Consider the following 19,639-nt stretch of genomic DNA (forward strand, 5'->3'; position numbering starts at 1 on the left):
AGCCTGAGTGGCTCAGCCAGTTAAGCGTCTGACTCTTTATTTCAGCTCAGGTTATGATCTTATAGTTCACCAACAGCGTGGGGCCTACTTGGGATTCTCTCTCTCTCTGCCCCTACCCCACTTGGCTCTCTCTTCCTCCTCTCTCTCTCAAAATAAATAAATAAATAAGTAAATAAATAAATAAATAAATAATTTTTAAATAAAATATTCTTGCCAATGTCCACTGAACAATGGATAAACAAAATGTAGTATACACATGCCTTAAAAAGGAAGAATATGCTACAATATGGATGAAACTTAAAACTATTATTCTTGAAAAATAAGCCAGACACAAAAGGATAAATATTGTAGGATTCTACCTTTTTTTTTTTTTTTTTTTGGTATGATTCTACTTATATGAAGTACCTAGAATAGTCAAATTAAATTCACAAACAAACTAAAACAATGGTTACCAGGAGTTAGGAGAAGGAGTAAATGGGGAGAACTCAAATATAACACCACAATGTTATATTATGTGTTATATTAAAAGCATTCAAGTATAGTATATATGTGTCTCTCCTATTCTACCATTACACATTGGGATTATGAACTCTTAAGGGTAAAACCGCATCTTCTTATTCATGTCCACATTCCTGGTCCTACCGTAATATCCACCACAAAGATAACCCTCTAAATTTTAAAGCTGCCCAAAAACAAAATGGGCTGTCTCAAAGGAAGATGCTAGTAGCTCCCTCTGACTGAAAGATCACATGGAAGCTCAGTGGCCCTTTCTGAAAAATGTTATGCAGAGAATTCTTACATCTGTAGAAACCCCAGCTGAACCAAGTAGTATTAACAATCTTCCAGCTGCAGGTCTCTAAGCATAAGAATTCTCAAGGTGGTTCTAGACTAGACTGTCATTGGGACCCGTTTCCAGCCTTTGTTCTTAAACAGTGCTGCAACTTCAGGTAAGTAATATAACTTCTGCAGGCTCTTTTCCTCATCCCAAGATGCAAAAATTGTTGCCTTTAGTTAGCTGCACTTAGGAATCTACCCATCATAAAACAACTTAGTGTGGGATTAAAACCATTTTTCAGATCAGACATTCATCTGTTATTATGTATTATCCACTGTCTAATGTCTATCCATTATCACACACTAAAGTCTGGAGATGCAACAATGATTAAACAATGATTATCAGAGAACTTAAATTCTATGGGGTGAGATAGACAAGGTGGAAGAGGAAAAGAAAATACAGGAGCAGATTATAGAGAATTAAATTGAGGCAATATATATCCTTGGATGGCTACTTTGGATTGAGAGTTTAAGAGAGTTTAAGAGTTAACAGGTGGCAACTGTGCAGAGATCTGATCGACAAAAAGGAACCGAGGATGCGAAGACCAGAAAGAACAGCTATTGCAAAGGCCCAGAGACAGGAATAAGCTTCACTTATCTGAGGTACAAAAAGGATAGTGGGGTTGAATGTAGTGGAAGGGAGAGAAGAGGGCAAGATATGAGGTGTAAAAAGTAGACTGAGACCGGGGTGTCTGGGTGGCTCAGTCGATTAAGCGTCCAACTCTTAGTTTCAGCTCAGGTCATGATCTCACGGTTCGTGAGTTTGAGCCCAGCATCAGGCTCTGCTCTGACAGCACAAAACCTGCCTGGGATTCTCTCTCTCCCCCTTTCTCTGCCCCTCCTCTGCTCTGTCTCTCAAAATAAATAAACTTAGAAAAAAAAAAAAGTAGACCAAGACCAGGTCAAATAGAATTTTGTAAGTTAGAATAAAATCCAAATTCTTTTACCTTAAGTGCAGTAGGGAAACTCTTAAAAAAGAATTTTAAGTGGGTGCCTGGGTGGCTCAGTTGGTTAAGCATCCAGCTTCAGCTCAAGTCATGATCTCACAGTTTGTGAGTTTGAGTCCCACATCGGGCTCTGTGCTGACAGCTTAGAGCCTGGAGCCTGCTTTGAATTCTGTGTCTCCCTCTCTCTCTGCTTCTCCCCCACTCATGCTCTGTCTCTCTCTCTCTCATTCAAAAATAAATTAAAATATTAAAAAAATAATAAAAAGAAAGAATTTTAAGCAAAGGAGTAATCAGACTCATACCTTAAAACGATCACTACGGGTTGCTGTGCAGAAAATGGTCAAAAAGGGTGGGGAAGACTAGAAATTATAAGATGCTGAGAGGCCTGTCACGAAATGACTGTAAAAGATCAAACAAGATGATGGTGGCTTAGTGTTGAGTGGCAGACAAGTGTGACAAGATTATGAATATAGATTTGGAGGTAAAGTGGAGATTACAAATACAGATTTGGGGGTAAAGTTGGCAGGACTGTTTAATGATGGATTTGAATGTGTTAGGGAAAAAGAGTTGGGACTTGAGTACTGTAGAGATGGTGGTTCTATTTCTTTTTTTTTTTTTTTTAACATTTATTCATTTTTGAGACACAGAGAGAGACAGAGCATGAGTGGAAGAGGGGCAAAGAGAGAGGGAGATACAAAATCCGAAGCAGACTCCAGGCTTGAGCTATCAGCACAGAGCCCAACACGGGGCTCAAACTCACAGACTGTGAGATCATCACCTGAACTGAACTTGGATGCCTAACTGATTAAGCCACTCAGGTGCCCCAATGGTGGTTCTATTTCTGAAAGAAAAAAAAAACAACCAGAAAACAAAGAAACAAAGAAAAGGAAAGACTAAAAGAGAAATCGTTTGAGTAGGAGGAGTCAGGTTAGAAATAAAAAAATTCTGGGACACCTGGGTGGCTCCGTCAGTTGAGCATCTGACTTCAGCACAGATCATGATCTCACAGTTCCATAGGTTTGAGTCCCACGTCAGGCTCTGTGCTGACAGCAAGAAGCCTGCTTCGGATTCTCTGTCTCCCTCTCTCTGCCCCTTCCCCACTTGTGTTCTCTCTCTCTCTCTCTCTCAAACATTTAAAAAAATAAAAAATAAAGAAATAAAAAGAAATAAAACATTTTGCTTTGACCATGTTAAAATTAATATGTTCCCTAGTTATCTAAATGGCAAAGTCAAATAGGCAACGGGATATATGCATGTGGAGTTCTAGAGGTCAGAGTTGGAGATGAGGTTTATGAATCACCACCATATAACTGCCTGTTAAAGCCATGGAATAGGACAAACTCATCTTGGGAGAATGAATACAGAGACCCAACTCTGAGCCTTGAACACTTAAAATTTAGATACTGAGCAAAGGAGTGGCTAGTCTAGAGTTAGGAAGAAAATCAGAAGAGTGTGATGTCACCACAGCCAAGACAATAAACTGTTTCTAGGAAAAAGTGCCTAGGACTAATGCTACTAAGAAGTCAGGTGAGGTAAAAAGAGAAGTGGTTGTAGACAACATGATACTCTATAGAAAAAAACCAAAATATTCCACCAAAAAACTGCTAGAACTGATCCATGAATTGAGCAAAGTTGCAGGATATAAAATCAATGCACAGAAATCAGTTGCATTCCTTTACACAAATAATGAAGCAACAGAAAGAGAAATTAATGAATCGATCCCATTTACAATTGCAAAAAAACCCATAAAATACCTAGGAATAAACCTAAACAAAGAAATGAAAAATCTAAACACTGAAAACTATAGAAAGCTTATCAAAGAAACCGAAGACACAAAAATATGGAAAAATACTCCATGCTCCTGGATTGGAAGAATATTGTTAAAATGTGGACACTACCCAAAGCAATCTATATTCAGTGCAATCCCTATCGAAATAACACCAGCATTCTTCACAGAGCTAGAACAAACAATCCTAAAATTTGTATGGAACCAGAAAAGACCCCGAATAGCCAAAGTAATTTTGAAGAAGACCAAAGCAGGAGGCATCACAATCCCAGACTTCAAGCTATACTACAAAGCTGTAACCATCAAGACAGTATGGTACTGGCACAAGAACACTCATATCAGACTACAGAACCCAGAAATGGACCCACAAATGTATGGCCAACTAATCTTTGATAAAGCAGAAAAGAATATCCAATGGAATAAAGACAATCTCTTCAGCAGTGACATGCAGAAAAATGAACCTGGACCACTTTCTTACACCATACACAAAATAAAGCCAAAATGGATGAAAGACCTAAACGTAAGACAGGAAACCATCAAAATCCTAGAGGAGAAAGCAGGCAAAAACCTCTTTGACTTTGGCCGCAGCAACTTCTTACTCAAGGGAGGCAAGGGAAACAAAAGCAAAAATGAACTACTGGGACCTCATCAAAATAAATAGCTTCTGCACAGCAAAGGACACAATCAGCAAAACTAAAAGGCAACCAACAGAATGGGAGAAGATTATTTGCAAATGACATAACAGATAAAGGGTTAGTATCCAAAAGCTATAAAGAACTTCTCAAACTCAACACCCAAAAAACAAATAAGCCAGTGAGGAAATGGGCAAAAGACACGAATAGACACGTCTCCAAAGAAGGCATCCAGATGGCTAACAGACATGAAAAGATGCTCAACATCACTCATCATCAGGGAAATACAAATCAAAACCACAATGAGATGCCACCTCACACTAGTCAGAATGGCTTAAAAATTAACAATTCACGCAACAACAGATGTTGGCGAGGATGTGGAGAAAAAGAATCTCTTTTGCACTGCTGGTGGGAATGCAAACTGGTGCAGCCACTCTGGAAGACAGTATGGAAGTTCCTCAAAAAGCTAAAAACAGAAGTACCCTACAACCCAGCAATTGCACTACTAGGTATTTATCCAAGGGATACAGCTGTGCTGTTCGAAGGGGTGCATGCAACCCCAATGTCTATAGCAGAGCTATTGACAATAGCCAAAGTATGGAAAGAGCCCAAATGTCCATCGATGGATGAATGGATAAAGAAAATGTGGTATATATATGCAATGGAGTATTACTCAGCAATCAAAAAGAATGAAATCTTGCCATTTGCAACCACATGGATGGAACTAGAGGGTATTATACTAAGCAAAATTAGTCAGAGAAAGACATATCATATGACTTCACTCATATGAGGAATTTAAGATACAAAACAAATGAACATAAAGGAAGGGAAGCAAAAATAATATAAAAACAAGGAGGGGAACAAAATATAAGAGACTTTTAAATACAAAAAACAAACTGAAGGTTGCTGGAGTGGTTGTGGGGTGGGAGGATGGGCTAAATGGGTAAGGGGCATTAAGGAAGACACTTATTGGGATGAGCACTGAGTGTTATACATAGGGGATGAATCACTGGAATCTACTCCTGAAATCATTATTGCACTATATGGTAACAAACTTGGATGTAAATAAATAACATTAATTAGACACACACACACACACACACACACACACACACACACACACACACAGAAGAAAGAAGTGGCCATTGGTTTTGTAGTCCCTGTAGACTGGAAGAGACAGAAGCTTGACTGGAGCGGCGGGGCAGGGGGAGGGGTGGGGAACAGAATCAAATGAATCATTGTAGCACACTGATTATTCCTCAGCACAACTAAAAGTCCCAAGGTATTAACTTCTTATAATATCTTTACCAGAAACTCCAAATTTCTAGCATAAACTACATGATTTTTCCTAAAGATAGTAGGTAGAAAGACAATAAAGAGTCAGATAAATCTGGATCTGTACCCATCCTCTGCCACTTACTAGCTATGTGTCTTCAGGTAAGTTTCTTAACCAGGTTAAGCTTCAGTTGCCTCATCTATAAAATGGAAATACGAATAATACCTATCTCATAAGGTTGTTGTGAATAATAAGATATTGCATGTAAAATGTTTAGTACAAGGGAGCTATTATCATTACTGTTTTCATTATATTTTTCTTTAGATAGTTCCTTTATAAAAAAAATCACAGTACTTTATTGTAATTAGGCTATTTTAATTGTTAAAATTGAATATAAAAAAATTAAATGTAAAAATATCTAATGCCGTTTTCCTAATCTTTTAAAATATATTTGTAAATATATCTTTGTAAATATAAAAGGTGATACACCCACCACTTAGAAAATTCTAATATGCCCATATGGATGGCATGATATAGGCTGAGAATTGCCTTATCTTCTACATATCCTCATCAGCCTAAACTATGTTGAGTTTTACTCTCTGAAGTCTGCACTGAGAAAAATAATAGGATTAATAGAGGGGTGGATTCCCAACATATCATTAATAACCTCAAACTGTGCCCAGGACTTCTTTTTCACTCACAGGTCTTCTTCCTTCCTTACTTTTAGGGATCTTAGACTTTTTTTTTTTTTATTCCTTCATAAAAATAAAAATTGTGGCCATTTTCATATAAGACATTTAAATATTTAATGTACAGAAAAAGAATAGTCAGCCAAACAATTAAAAATTATGTATCTAGGGACCTAGGTGCTCCCTGGTGGCTCACATAGGTTAAGCATCTGACTCTTGGTTTCAGCTCAGGTCATGACTTCACGGTTTGTGAGTTTGAGCCCTGCACTGGGCTCTGCACTGGGATTCTTTCTGTCTCCCCCCTCTCTCCCCTCCCCAGCTCGTGCTCTTTCTCAAACTAAATAAACTTAAAAAAACTATATATCTAAATTAACTTCTTTTTAAATGTGTAAATAAACATTTAAATAAATACAAAAATCTCTCTATACCCAGAAATAAATAATGGTAGTAGAACACTAGTCAAATGCTGAAAAATACTCACCGCAAAGTCAAAGTGTAATCTCCCTGCATTTTTGTTGAGGCATCTCTGACCAAGAACGTACCATCTGGCATATCCCGTAATTTGTCATTTACCTCCTCCCTGAAAAACAGAATTATAGGAAAACAAAAAAAAATGTAATTGCTGATTGTTCTCTTCACATTAATCGATTAGTTGATTAGTCAATTGTTTTCTTCACATATTACTACTAAGACTAGTTAGGAGGGGAGTATGTCTAAGGTCACAGAATTATGGGGGCCCTCAGAGGTCATTTAGTTCCTCCCCCTAGATATGATCTTTCTGTTTTGATTTTTGGAATTATGCAACCTAAGGACAGGCTATTTGCTTTTTAAACTCTTCCAGATTTCAAACGTCTGTAGGGGATAGTGTTTCCATTAAGCCTTTAGGGCTTCCTTAGGCAAGTCTGAACTTGTATGGTTTCAGGAGAAACCAGCAGCTGTTTAGAAAGAAGGTTATGTTTAAGCAACAGTGGCAGCTGTGTCTGATCAGAAGGGGAAAATTTCACTAAGTTCACAACCTTTCAATATAATCTTCTCCAATTTGAATTTATACTGATGATAAACTCCTCTCGCAGAGTTGGTTTAGAACTTTAAGAATACTAGAACACTAAGGAAAGGAGGGCATAGAAGACTCTTGAGTTACAGACCCACATGGTCTTAGAATGTAAGTTTAAGGGATGACTGGGTAGCTCAGTCGGTTAAGCAACTGACTCGGTTTTGACTCAGGTCATGATCTCACAGTTCAGTTAGTGCGTTCAAGTCCTGTGCTTGATTCTCTCACTGCCCCTTTCCCCCACATGCTTGTGCTCCCCCTCCTCTCAAAATAAAACTTAAAAAAACTTAAAAAAAAAAAGAATATAAATTTAAATGATATTTAAATCTAACAAAGCATTTTATTATATAATTACAAAATAAAAATTTTCTGATCCATTTTAATATAAAAATATATTAAGTCTCCTCCCAAAAATTAAACATAGAATTACCATATAACTCAGAAATTCCACTTCAGGGCATGCACCCAAAAGAACTAAAAGCAGGGACTTGAATAAACATTTATACACCAATGTTCATGGCAGCATTATTCACAATAGCCAAAAGCTGTAAACAATCCAAATGTTCAAAGCCAAATGTCCAGATGAATGAATAAATAAAAATGTGGTGTATATACACATAATGGAATATTATTCAGCCTTAAAAAAGAAGAAAATACTGACACATGCTACAACACGGATGAACCTTGAAGACATTTTGTTAAGTGAAATAAGCCAGTCACAAAAGGATAAATATGGTAAGATTCCACTTATGTGAGGTACCTAGAGTAGTCAAATTCATAGAAACAGAAAGTAGGATGGTGGTTTCCAGGCGCTGGGGAGAATAGGAGGAAAAGGCAGTTAGTGTTTAACGAGTACAAAGTTATGCTTTGGGAAGATGAAATAGTTCCAGAGATGGATGGTGGTGAGGGTTGAACAATACTGTCAATGTACTTTATGCCACTAAGCTGGACATTTAAAGATGGTTAAAATGGTAACAAAGGGGAAAAAAAAGAAATGAGTGGCACTCTGGGAATTAAAGAAAACAGACAAGAGAAAGAGAAACACAAGCATATTAAAGAATATACCATCAGCCTGGAACCTAATTTGACAGAAATGGATAGGTCTTTTCTAAAACAAAATTCAAGAAAAACAAGAAATTTGAAAATTCAAATTCAATATATATATTTCCCTTCTCTAGGCTCAGATTTTTCCAAAACCACATTTTACCCAAAAAGTAAACCTGTTCTAGAGTCCTGTTTCTCAAAATGAGGTATGTGAAGACTACATCAAAATCACCTGGGGAAACTGTTAAATGCAGATTCCTGGGCCCCACCTCAATTGGTTCTTGTGCATGCAAAGATAATGGAACCACTGACTTAGACACAGAAAGGTAAAGAAAATTAAGTACCTGTAACTATCTTTTATCCTAAAACACATGTAGCTATCCTAAATGTAGAAGTTTCATTTATTCAGAAATCTATCCTCAATACAGTATTAAAAGTAATGATCACACCTGTAATAAAGATTTTCTTGTCACTTTTTTGTGGGAAGGACAGCATTTAGAAACTTTTGAAATGTTCTCACATATGATTTTCAAAATGGTAATCTTTAACAACTAGTAGTGCATTAAAATGTTTTATTTTTAACTAATTCTCAAAAATGACTTGTTTTTCAACTGCATTGAATTATAGTAGTATTCTAGTTATTACCTTGAAATATCCCCCCAGTACCATTCTGCATCCTGAAGAGAAACAGAACTGTCCTTCATTCCATTTGTAACAGCTGAAGTCATTGGCTTAGGTGGCTTTGGTGGAAGAGCTAGAAGAAAAATGAATATTATTTTGTAGATGTAAATTACTATTTCTTTTCTAATTTCCTCAGTCAGGAACAGCTCATTAACCAATGTACATTAAGATTCAGATAATTATAAATCAAGTGTTATTTTATATTAAATGTTAGCCAAAGAAGGAATCCTTTTAGAACTCTACCAATAACTGCCTAAAATGTGAAATTTTCAAGCTACCTGGGGTTTTTTTTCCTTCTTATAAAGTGCTAACTTTTAATTCTGAACAGATGCCACCCAAAACTTCATCTTCTCTCAAAAGACAGTGTGAAGCCCCTTCACCAACAATTCAGCCCAAAACCCATTACATGAGACTGGTCATGATGGCCAAGAGTTAGTATCAGAGCCCAAAGCAGGTGAAGAAGGATTATGTCCAAATAAGGGGACAGCAGCACAGCACAGCACAGGATCTCAGAGCCAGAGGAGGGTAAGAAGGAGATCTTCACAGGGACAGCCTGGCACAAGGTGTTAAATAAAGCTAAATGAAATAAGAAGCACAGCAGCACAGGGCCCGGTAGCACAGTGTAGTGGAGACCAAGCCAATGAGGACACAGTCCTCAGAAATGGGCATACCAGTGCAATGAGACAAAGCCAGATAAGGGTGAAAAGAGTTTCTACTTGGGGGAGGGGAGGCTGCGAGGTGTTGGGGGAATGCAGCAATAGCAGTAAGAGATGAGGTACATACAGAGATATGAACCAAATAAGTAAAACTATTAAAATTAATAAGACCCAGTTTTCTCATAGTCTAAAAAGGAAGTTACAAATATGGAAAAGTGAAAAAATAGAATGATCCCTCGAGTTTGAACTGGAATTGCAGCTATTGATAATGAACTCATGAAATTCAATAGAAAGAGAGATGCAAATGTCTGTACATACTGGGAATAAAATTATTCCCAAGCTCTGTCCTGAGAGGTCCTGAAATCAGCCGCACCCCCAATATGCATAACCAGTACCCAGATCTTTATTTCTAGTGCCATCCTCTACTTAAAACAATCTGGGCTCTTTGAAGAAAGGCTGATTCCAGGGCTGGGGCAGAGCAAAAACCAAATGAACCTCAAACATCATGTTAAGCCAAAAAGCAAGCAAGTGCTCAAAGAATGAGGGGCCACGACAAAAAATAAAGGAGCCAACTGAAGGGGCTCCCACTACCAAATATGAAGCATCAATATGAATAATGATAGTAAGGAAATATAAGTCATCAAACAAAATAAGAATCCATGTGTCCATGCAGGCAGATATAAAAAATAAATAAATAATTGAAAGATTAATGAGGAGGATTTACAAAATCTCAGAAGGCTTTCCTACAAAATGCTTATTAGTCACAAAAGTAAAAAGACAAGAAGTGGAGAAGTCTGGTAAATACCACCTTAATCAAATAATCAATTAAGTTAATACCACTAGTAATGATAAAATCTTGGGCCCCCAACAGGATGCAATGAGAAGGATAAAACATCACTTCTGTGATATTCCTGCCAAATACGCACAAACTGAATTTAATCGTGAGGAGACATCAGACAAGCCACAATTGAGAGATATTCTACCAAAAAAAAAAAAAAAAAAAATGGCCTGTAATCTTCAAAAAAGTCAAGGTTGTGAAAATCAAGAAAGATTGATGAACTGTTCCAGATTGAAGAAAACTAGAGAATTGTGACAATTAAATGCAGTTTGTGACTTTGTTACAAAGAATATTACTGGAGGAAGGACAAAACTTGAATGGGAGCTGAGAATAAGATTGGTGTTGTAATACATCAACGTGAATATTCTGATTTTGTATAGGAGAATGTTCTTGGTGGTGGGAAATACAGACAAATATGATCATTGTGGGGTATCATGTCAGCAACTTACTCTCAATGATTCAAGAAAATAAATTATTTGTACTATACTTTTTTTTCAATATATGAAATTTATTGTCAAATTGGTTTCCATACAACACCCAGTGCTCATCCCAAAAGGTGCCCTCCTCAATACCCATCACCCATCCTCCTCTCCCTCCCACCCCCCATCAACCCTCAGTTTGTTCTCAGTTTTTAAGAGTCTCTTATGCTTTGGCTCTCTCCCACTCTAACCTCTTTTTATACTTCTAACTTTTCTATAAGTTTGAGATGGTTTCTAAATATTTTTTTAATAAAAAAGAGACAATATAGAAGGAAAACGGGGAAAATGTGAATATATTCTTCAAAACAGAAACTGTTAAATATCTCTCAATAAGAATGTCAAAAAATTCAATGGTAGAAGAATAGTCTTTTTAACAAATGGTGCTAGGATAACTGGTTATCCTTATTCAAAAGAACACAGTCAGACCCCTATATCACACCATATGCAAAAATTAACTCAAAATGGATCAAAGATCTAAACATAAGAGCTAAAACTAAAAAACTTTTCAAAGAAAACAGGCTTAAATCTTCATGACTCTGGATTAGGCATTAGTTTCTTAGAAACCAAAAGCACAAATGACTAAAAGAAAAAAAACAGATAGACTGGACTTGATCAAAATTAAAATTTTTTGTGCTTCAGATGACATCAAGAAAGTGCAAAGACAACACACAGAACTGCAGGAAATCTTTGTAAATCATGTATCTGATTTTATTTATTTAAAAAAATTTTTTAACGTTTATTTATTTTTGACAGAGAGAGAGAGAGAGAGAGAGAGACGGAGCATGAGTGGGGGGTGGGCAGAGAGAGAGAGGGAGACACAGAATCCAAAGCAAGCTCCAGGCTCTAGGCTGTCAGCACAGGGCTCGACGCGGGGCTCAAACTCATGGACCGCGAGATCATAACCTGAGCTGAAGTCGGACAATTAACGGACTGAGCCACCCAGGTGCCCCATATATCTGATTTTAAAAACTGTATCTAGAACACAGAAAGAACTCTTGCAACTTAACAAAAAGGCAAATGATTAATTAAAAATGGGCACCGGATCTGAATAGACATTTCTCCAAAGACAATATACACATGGCCAGTAGCACATGAAAAAATAAGATCATCAGCCATCAAGGAAATCAAAATCAAAATAATGGAGCACCTAGGTAGCTCAGTTGGTTAAGCGTCCGACTCTTGCTTTCCGCTCAGGTCATGATTTCACGGTTTGTGAGACTGAGCCCTGGGTGGGGCTCTGCGCTAACAGCATGGAACCTGCTTGGGATTCTCGCTCCCTCGTTCTCTGTCCCTCCCCTGCTCTCTCTCTCTCTCTCTCTCTCTCTCTCTCTCTCTCTCATTCACTCCCTCTCTCTCTCTCAAATAAACTAACTTAAATTCAAAAAAATAAAATAAAAATCACAATAGATATCACTTCACACCCTCTAGGATTTGACTATACAGTTCACCCTTTGACAACAGGGGTTTGAAATGCACAAGTCCTCTTATACACAGATTTTTTTGGAAAATTTCTTGGAGATTTCCAACAGCTTGAAAAAATTCACAAACCACCTAAGTCTAGAAACATAACAGCCTAAGAAAACATTAGATATGTCATGAATGCATAAAATACATGTATACACTAGTCTATTTTATCATTTACTACCATAAAATATACACAAATCATAAAAAGTTAAAATTCATCAAAATTTTGTGCCAACACTTACAGATTGTACATGGTGCCATTTGTGGTTGAGAGAAATGTTAAACAAAGGTAAAAATACAGTACTAAATCATAACTGCATAAAATTAACTGTAGTACATGTTGTACTACTGTAATAATTTTGTAGCCATCTCCTGTTGCTATTGCAGTAAGCTCAAGTGTTGTAAGTATCCACTTAAAATGCCCTGTGACACTAATCATCTCTGCATGAACAGTTCATTTCTCTCTAGTGAATTACATATCACAGTAAAAAGTAATCTCCCGTGGTTCTTGCATATTTTTTGTGTTTAGTGCAATACCTTAAACCTTGAATAACACCAAAGGACCCATACAAAGTGCCACTAGTGATGTTGGAAGCTCCCAAGAAGCAAAGAAAAGTCATAACATTACAAGAAAAAGTTGAATTGTTTGAGGTCTGCAGTTGCCCACCAGCCTAAAAGACCATTGTTTAAAAAAAAAAAAAAAAAGGAAATTTGTGAAGCCGTCACTGCCGCTATGCCAGCAGATGCAAAAACCTCACACTTTTTGCAAAATACTTTTTTATCCTGTATTGCAAGTGCAGCTTTTATAGCAGGACAGCTATAAGAAAGGCATACCTATAGACTCTAATATTATTCAAAGAAAAGCTAAGTCTTTATATGACAACTGAAAGCAAAAGGAAGGTGAAGGATCTAAAGCCAGAGAATTTAACCAGCAAAGGATGGTTTGATAATTTTAGAAAGAAGTTTGGCTTTAAAAACATTAAGATAACAGAAGAAGCAGCTTCTGCCAACCAAGAGGCAGCAGACAAGTTCCCAGAACCATTAAGAAAATCATGGAGGAGAAAGGAGGTCTGCCTAAACAGGTTTTTAATGCAGACAAAAGTGCCCTTTTCTTGGGGGGGGAGCCACAAAGGACATTCATTAGTAAGAAAGAGAAGTGAGCACCAGGATTTAAGACAGGAAGGGATTAAAAAAAAAGAAAAAAAAGACAAGAAGGGATAGGCTAACTCTATCCTTTGGTGCAAATGCAGTTGGATTTATGATCAAGATCGGGCACCTGGGTGGCTCAGTCGGTTGGGCGTCTGATTTCAGCTCAGGCCATGATCTTGTGGTCTGTGAGTTCAAGCCCCACGTCAGGGTCTGTGCTGACAGCTCAGAGCCTGGAGCCTGCTTCGGATTCTGTGTTTCCCTCTCTCTGGCCCTCCCCACTCACACTCTGTCTCACTCTCTCTCTCAAAAATAAGTAAACATTAAAGAAAAAAAAAAAGAATGTCCTTATCTATATAAAGCTGCTAACCCCAAGCCTTGAAAAGAAAAAATAAATACCAGATACCAGTCTTTTGATTATACAACAAGAAAGCCTAGATAATAAGAACGCTTTTTCTAGACTGGTTTCATCAATGCTTGTCCCTGAAGCCAGGTACTTCCTGGCTTTTACCTTGCCAGGCTTATACCTTGCCAGGCTTTTACCTTTTACTGGCTTTTACCTTGCCAGTAAAAGACTGCCTTTTAAAGTTCTTTTGATATTGGACAGCGCCCCTGGCCACCCAGAACCCGACAAATCCAACACCAAAAGTGTTAAAATGGTCTACTTGCCCCCAAACACAACATCACTAATTCAGCCTCTAGATCAGGGGGTCATAAAGACCTTAAAGGCTCGTGATGCACAGTAGTCTTTGGAAAGAATTGTCAATGATATGGAAGAGAACCCTGATAGAGAGAACATCATGATAGTCTAGAAGGATTACATCACTAAAGAGGCGCCTGGGTGGCTCAGTTGGTTAAGCGTCCAACTTCGGCTCAGATCATGATCTTGGCAATTTGTGGGTTTGAGCCCCGTGTTGGGGCTCTGTGCTGACAGCTCAGGGAGCATGGAGCCTGCTTCAGATTCTGTGTCTCCCTCTCTCTCTGCCCCTCCCCCACTCATGCTGTCTGTCTGTCTCTCTCTCAAAAATAAACATTAAAAAAATATTTTAGAAGGATTACATCACTAAAGATGCCATCACTGTTACAGAAAAAGCCATGAAAGCTATCAAGCCCAGAACAATAAATTCCTGCTGGAGAAAATAGTGTCCAGATGTTGTACATGACTTCACAGGATTTACAATAGAGTCAATCAAGGAAATCATGAAAGAGATCGTAGATATGGGGGGGAGGGGGAAGCAGCGAGTGAAGGGTTTCAAGATATGGATCTTAGAGAAAAAATGCTATCACAATGGAGGAATTAACAGAAGACGTGATGGAGATGAGTGCTTCTGAACCAATGTCAGATGATGAAGAAGAAGATGAAGAAGCAGCAGTTCCAGAAAACAAAGTGACATTAGACAATCTGGCAAAAGGGTTCCAAATATCCAAGACTGCTTTTGACTTCATTTAGGATATGGACCCTTGTATGATACAAGCAACGAAACAAAACAAATGGTAGAAGGATTGATACTGTATAGAAATTTTTAGAGAAATGAAAAAGCAAAAATGTCAGATAGAAATTACTACAGGGGCGCCTGGGTGGCTCAGTCAGTTAAGCGCCCAACTCTTGACTTCAGCTCAGGTCATGGTCTCATAGTTTGTGAGTTCAAGCCCCGCATCAGGCTCTGTGCTGACAGCATGGAGCCTGTTTGGGAATCTCTCTCTCTCCCTCTCTCTCAAACTAAATAAACTTAAAAAAAAAATTACTACATATTTCTGTAAAATTACACCGAGTGTGCCTGCCTCTCCTGCCTCCACTTCTACCTCCTCCTCCACCTCTTTTGCCTCTGCCACCCCAGGGCAGCAAGATCAACTCTCCTTCTTCCTCCTCCTCTTCAGCCTACTCAACATGAAGATAACATGGATGAAAATCTTTATGATGATTCAATTCCACTTAACAGCAAATAATCATCATACTGTACAGTTAATAAACTGTTGTGCATGTGTCTTGATATGAAAACTTAGTAACTGTATAGCAAGAACTATGACATTTTTGTCATCATTGCCAATCATATTTGTTTCATTATCAATGCATGAATTGTTATATCTGTAAATAAATGAGTTTTTTCACATTATCTTTTCATTTTTGATGTCTAGTGTAAAAGGTATAACATCTTATAGTATTTTTGTATCATATAATATTAATGTAGTTACTGAAAGACAGATGATTTATCTTATGAACAGACAACATAAACTCACACTGTCAATAAATACATTACAGTACTGTAAATGTATTTTCCCTTATGATTTTCTTACTAACATTTTTTCTCTAGCTTATTTTATGGTAAAAATGCAGTATGTAATACATACAACATACAAAATATGTGTTAATCTGTTTCTGTCATCAGTAAGGCTTCTGGTCAACAGTAGGCTATCAGTAGTTAAGTTTTTGGGGAGTCAAAAGTTATACACAGATTTTTAACTGCACAGGGGATTTGCACCTCTAACTCCCACATTTTTCTAGGATAAACTATAATCAAAAAGACAGACAAGTGTTGGTAAGAATGTGAAGAAACTGGAACTCTCATACACTGCTAATAGAAACATAAAATGAGGGGCGCCTGGGTGGCTCAGTCGGTTGAGCGTCCGACTTCAGCTCAGGTCACGATCTCACGGACCGTGAGTTCGAGCCCCGCGTCGGGCTCTGGGCTGATGGCTCAGAGCCTGGAGCCTGCTTCCGATTCTGTGTCTCCCTCTCTCTCTGCCCCTCCCCCATTCATGCTCTGTTTCTCTCTGTCTCAAAAATAAATAAACGTTAAAAAAAAAAAAAGAAACATAAAATGATGTAACTGTTTTGAAAACAATCTATCAGCTCCTCAAAAGGTTAAACCTAGAGGGGTGCCTAGCTGGCTCAGTCAGTGGAGCATGCAACTCTTGATCTTGGGGTTTTGAGTTCAAGCCCAACGTTGGGTGTGGAGATTACTTAAAAACAAAAAAATAAATAAATATTTTAAAAAGGTTAAACCTAGTAGGGACGCCTAAGTGGCTCAGTCGGTTAAGCATCTGACTTCGGCTCAGGTCATGATCTCACAGTCTGCAAGTTGGAGCCCCACATCAGGCTCTGTGCTGACAGCTCAGAGCCTGGAGCCTGCTTCAGATTCTGTGTCTCCCTCTCTCTCTCTGCCCCTCCCCCACTCGTACACTGTATCTCTCTCTCAAAAAAAAAAATAAACATTAAAAAATAAATAATTTTTTTAAAAAAGGTTAAACCTAGAGTCACCATATTACCCAGCAACTTCAATCGTAGCTATATACTTAAGAAAAACAAAATCTACATCCGCACAAAAACTTGTGTATCAGTGTTTATAACAGCATTGTTTATAATAGCCAAAAAGTGGAAACAACCCAATATCCATCAACGGATGAATAGGGGTGCCTGGCTCAGTTAAGCATTCAAGTCTTGATCCCAGCTCAGGTCATGATCTCATGGGTTCGTGATCTCGAGCCCCACACTGGGCTCTGTGCTGACAGTGTGGAGCCTGCCTGGGATTCTCTCTCCTCCTCTCTCCGCATCTACCGCATTTGCTCTCTCTCTCTCTCTCTCTCTCTCAAAATAAATAAATAAGCTTAAAAGAAAGATGAATGGATAAATAAGATGTATATATCCAGACAGTGGAATATTATTTGGCAGTAAAAAGGAATGAAATATTCCATAAAATGTATGAACCATGAAAACATTTAGGCTACCTGAAAGAAGCCAGTCACAAAAGACCACAAATTAGAGGATTTCACTGTCTAGAACAGGCAAACTTACAGAGAAAATAAATTAATGGTTGCCTAGGGTGGTATTAAAGGGGAAAGGGGAAGGAGAGCCAATGTGTGCAGAGTGGGGCAATGAAAATGTTCCAAAATTGCTTGTGGTGATGGTTGCAGAACTCTGTGAATGTACTAAAACCTATGGCATTATACACTCTAAGTGGGTGAATTGTATGCTGTGTGAACTTTATCTCAATAAAGCTGTTCTTTTAAAAAAACTATCAGGCTTCTGAAATTGTTAGATGAAGGAAGAACTTGCTATAATCCATACTTTTTTCTAAATGCTACTTATTTATGCCTATCTTGTTTGGAAAGGATTTGATGCGGCTTACAAAAAATAGCTACAATTGGAACTATAATTTTGCAAAATTTAAAATTCTTCTACTTCTCCACTTATAAGAATTAACAGTTTAAACTTGTGCTATACAAAGTATTGTGCTATAGCTATGAAAGGTACAAAGACAAGGTGTTCCCAGCACTCAAATGAACCAACCTAGAGGGAATAACACATAGAAACACCTAACCGTAACACTCGGCAGAGTGAAGTAAATACTATAATAAAGGTAAAAGCAAAGTGTAATGGAAACCCAGCAAAAGGAGCATTTGATTCCCTCCTGGGGAAACTTCAGTTCAAACACTAAGCTTCTCAAACCTAGAACTTCCTGAACTAAGAGCCGTGACCAGCAGGGCCCAAAAAGAACCAATATGCCTCTTTGAGTCAGCAGTGGGTTACACTCTAATCACCAAAAGGAATCACAAAGACTTGGTACTATCTATATCCCTTCTCTGGAAGAGCTCTATGCTAAACTGAGTTGACCAAGCTGCATGGGGAAGATGCTATTTATGGATAATAGTTCACTGGTAGCTCTACCACCAACAAACATATAATGACCATTTCATCTATTACAGAGGGCTGCCCAGAGCCTCCTTGTATCTTACTTTTCTTATCTACAGAAATAAGAATGAAATGACTACAAAGCTGTTTCTACATAAAGTTCCTAAAACAACACAACTATAATGAACTATAAGATCGGAAATGAATGCAATACTGGCCTATTTATATATTCTTATCTATCATTATATACATAAAATATTCAATACCTATGTTCTATAAGTGGGAAATTATAGCAATAAACTAGAGAGACACAGTCCCTATACTTACGGACTTTATAGTCCAAAAGGATAAACTTCAATATAATTCATTATTCCTAAAATCTGAGTATGTTCAAATTTATCCCAATTAGAGTCTTCAAACTAAATGTCTTGCCTTCTCTGGTATTTGACCCCCATCATCATGTAAATTATAGAATTTACTAAACACAAGCAAAACAAAAAAATTATCCTAACCTTGTAATTATATGGAGACAGGGAGATTTATATCTATATGTTGCTTCCAAATTATGATATTATAAATAAGGCTTAAAAAATTCCAAACCACTTAACACCTTAAGTAGGTCAAGTAGAACATATGGAGAGAAAAGCTAATTAGGGTACATTAATGATCTTTTAACCACTTGATAAGGTAGTTCTTGCACTGGTGAGCACTGCAGTCAGTGCTAGGTGATGTTAAATACACCTGAACAAATATCTTCCTAAATAAGTATTCATAAAATGCCTAGGAGTTTTATTTCTGTTTAGTAGATGATAAAAAGGACTTTTGTTTCCACTTTCATAAATTAGGAGTTTTAAATTTCAGCAACACAAAAAGATTTTTAAATTCAATTTTAATATGTAGATATACCAGCAAACATCTACACACAAATGTACATGTTTGCTTTGGTGTGTGTGTGTGTGTGTGTGTGTGTGTGTGTGTATACATACATAAAGACATCTGGAAAAATACAGAAACTTAATAGGGTATATAACAGGGATGGAGAAGCAGCACAGGAGAGTATGTATGTATGTTTTCTTTAGGTATATTTTAATAAAAACAAAAATGATGGTTATGAGTAACTTTTTATTTTAATTCATTGTGTTTTCTGACTTTTTTTCAGGTTTTCATTTAAATTCTAGTTAACCTAGGGGCGCCTGGGTGGCTCATTCGGCTAAGCATCCGACTTCAGCTGAGGTCATGATCTCGTGGTCCATGGGTTCAAGCCCCGCGTGGGGCTCTGTGCTGACAGCTCAGAGCCTGGAGCCTGCTTTGGATGATGTGTCTCCCTCTCTCTCTGCCCCTCCCCCACTTACACTCTGTCTCTCAAAAATGAATAAATGTTAAAAAAAAATTTAAATTCTAGTTAACCTATATGATAAAATTGGTTTCAGGTATAGAATCTAGCATTTCATCACTTACATGTAACACCCAGTGCTCATCACAACAA

At 37.6% G+C, this 19,639-nt stretch overlaps 1 protein-coding gene across 3 annotated transcripts in view; it reads right to left on the reverse strand.

Annotated features, from left to right (window-relative positions):
* PIK3R3 (phosphoinositide-3-kinase regulatory subunit 3) overlaps nt 1-19,639 on the reverse strand; it is a 138,118-nt gene that overhangs the window by 38,488 nt on the left and 79,991 nt on the right. Inside the window, exons 2-3 of one of the 3 annotated variants that reach the window (XM_025931842.2) lie at nt 8,905-9,013; nt 6,646-6,744 (exon numbers count right to left, since the gene is read on the reverse strand). In XM_025931842.2, coding sequence (XP_025787627.1) covers nt 6,646-6,744; nt 8,905-9,013 — 208 coding nt within the window. Of the gene's footprint in view, nt 1-5,619; nt 5,675-6,645; nt 6,745-8,904; nt 9,014-19,639 lie in introns of those variants that run through there. The other 2 variants (XM_086716836.1, XM_086716835.1) reach the window with 2 other exon arrangements.

Source organism: Puma concolor, chromosome C1 (assembly GCF_028749965.1).
Source record: "Puma concolor isolate L17-30 chromosome C1, mPumCon1.1.hap2, whole genome shotgun sequence".
NCBI classification, from domain to species: domain Eukaryota; kingdom Metazoa; phylum Chordata; class Mammalia; order Carnivora; family Felidae; genus Puma; species Puma concolor.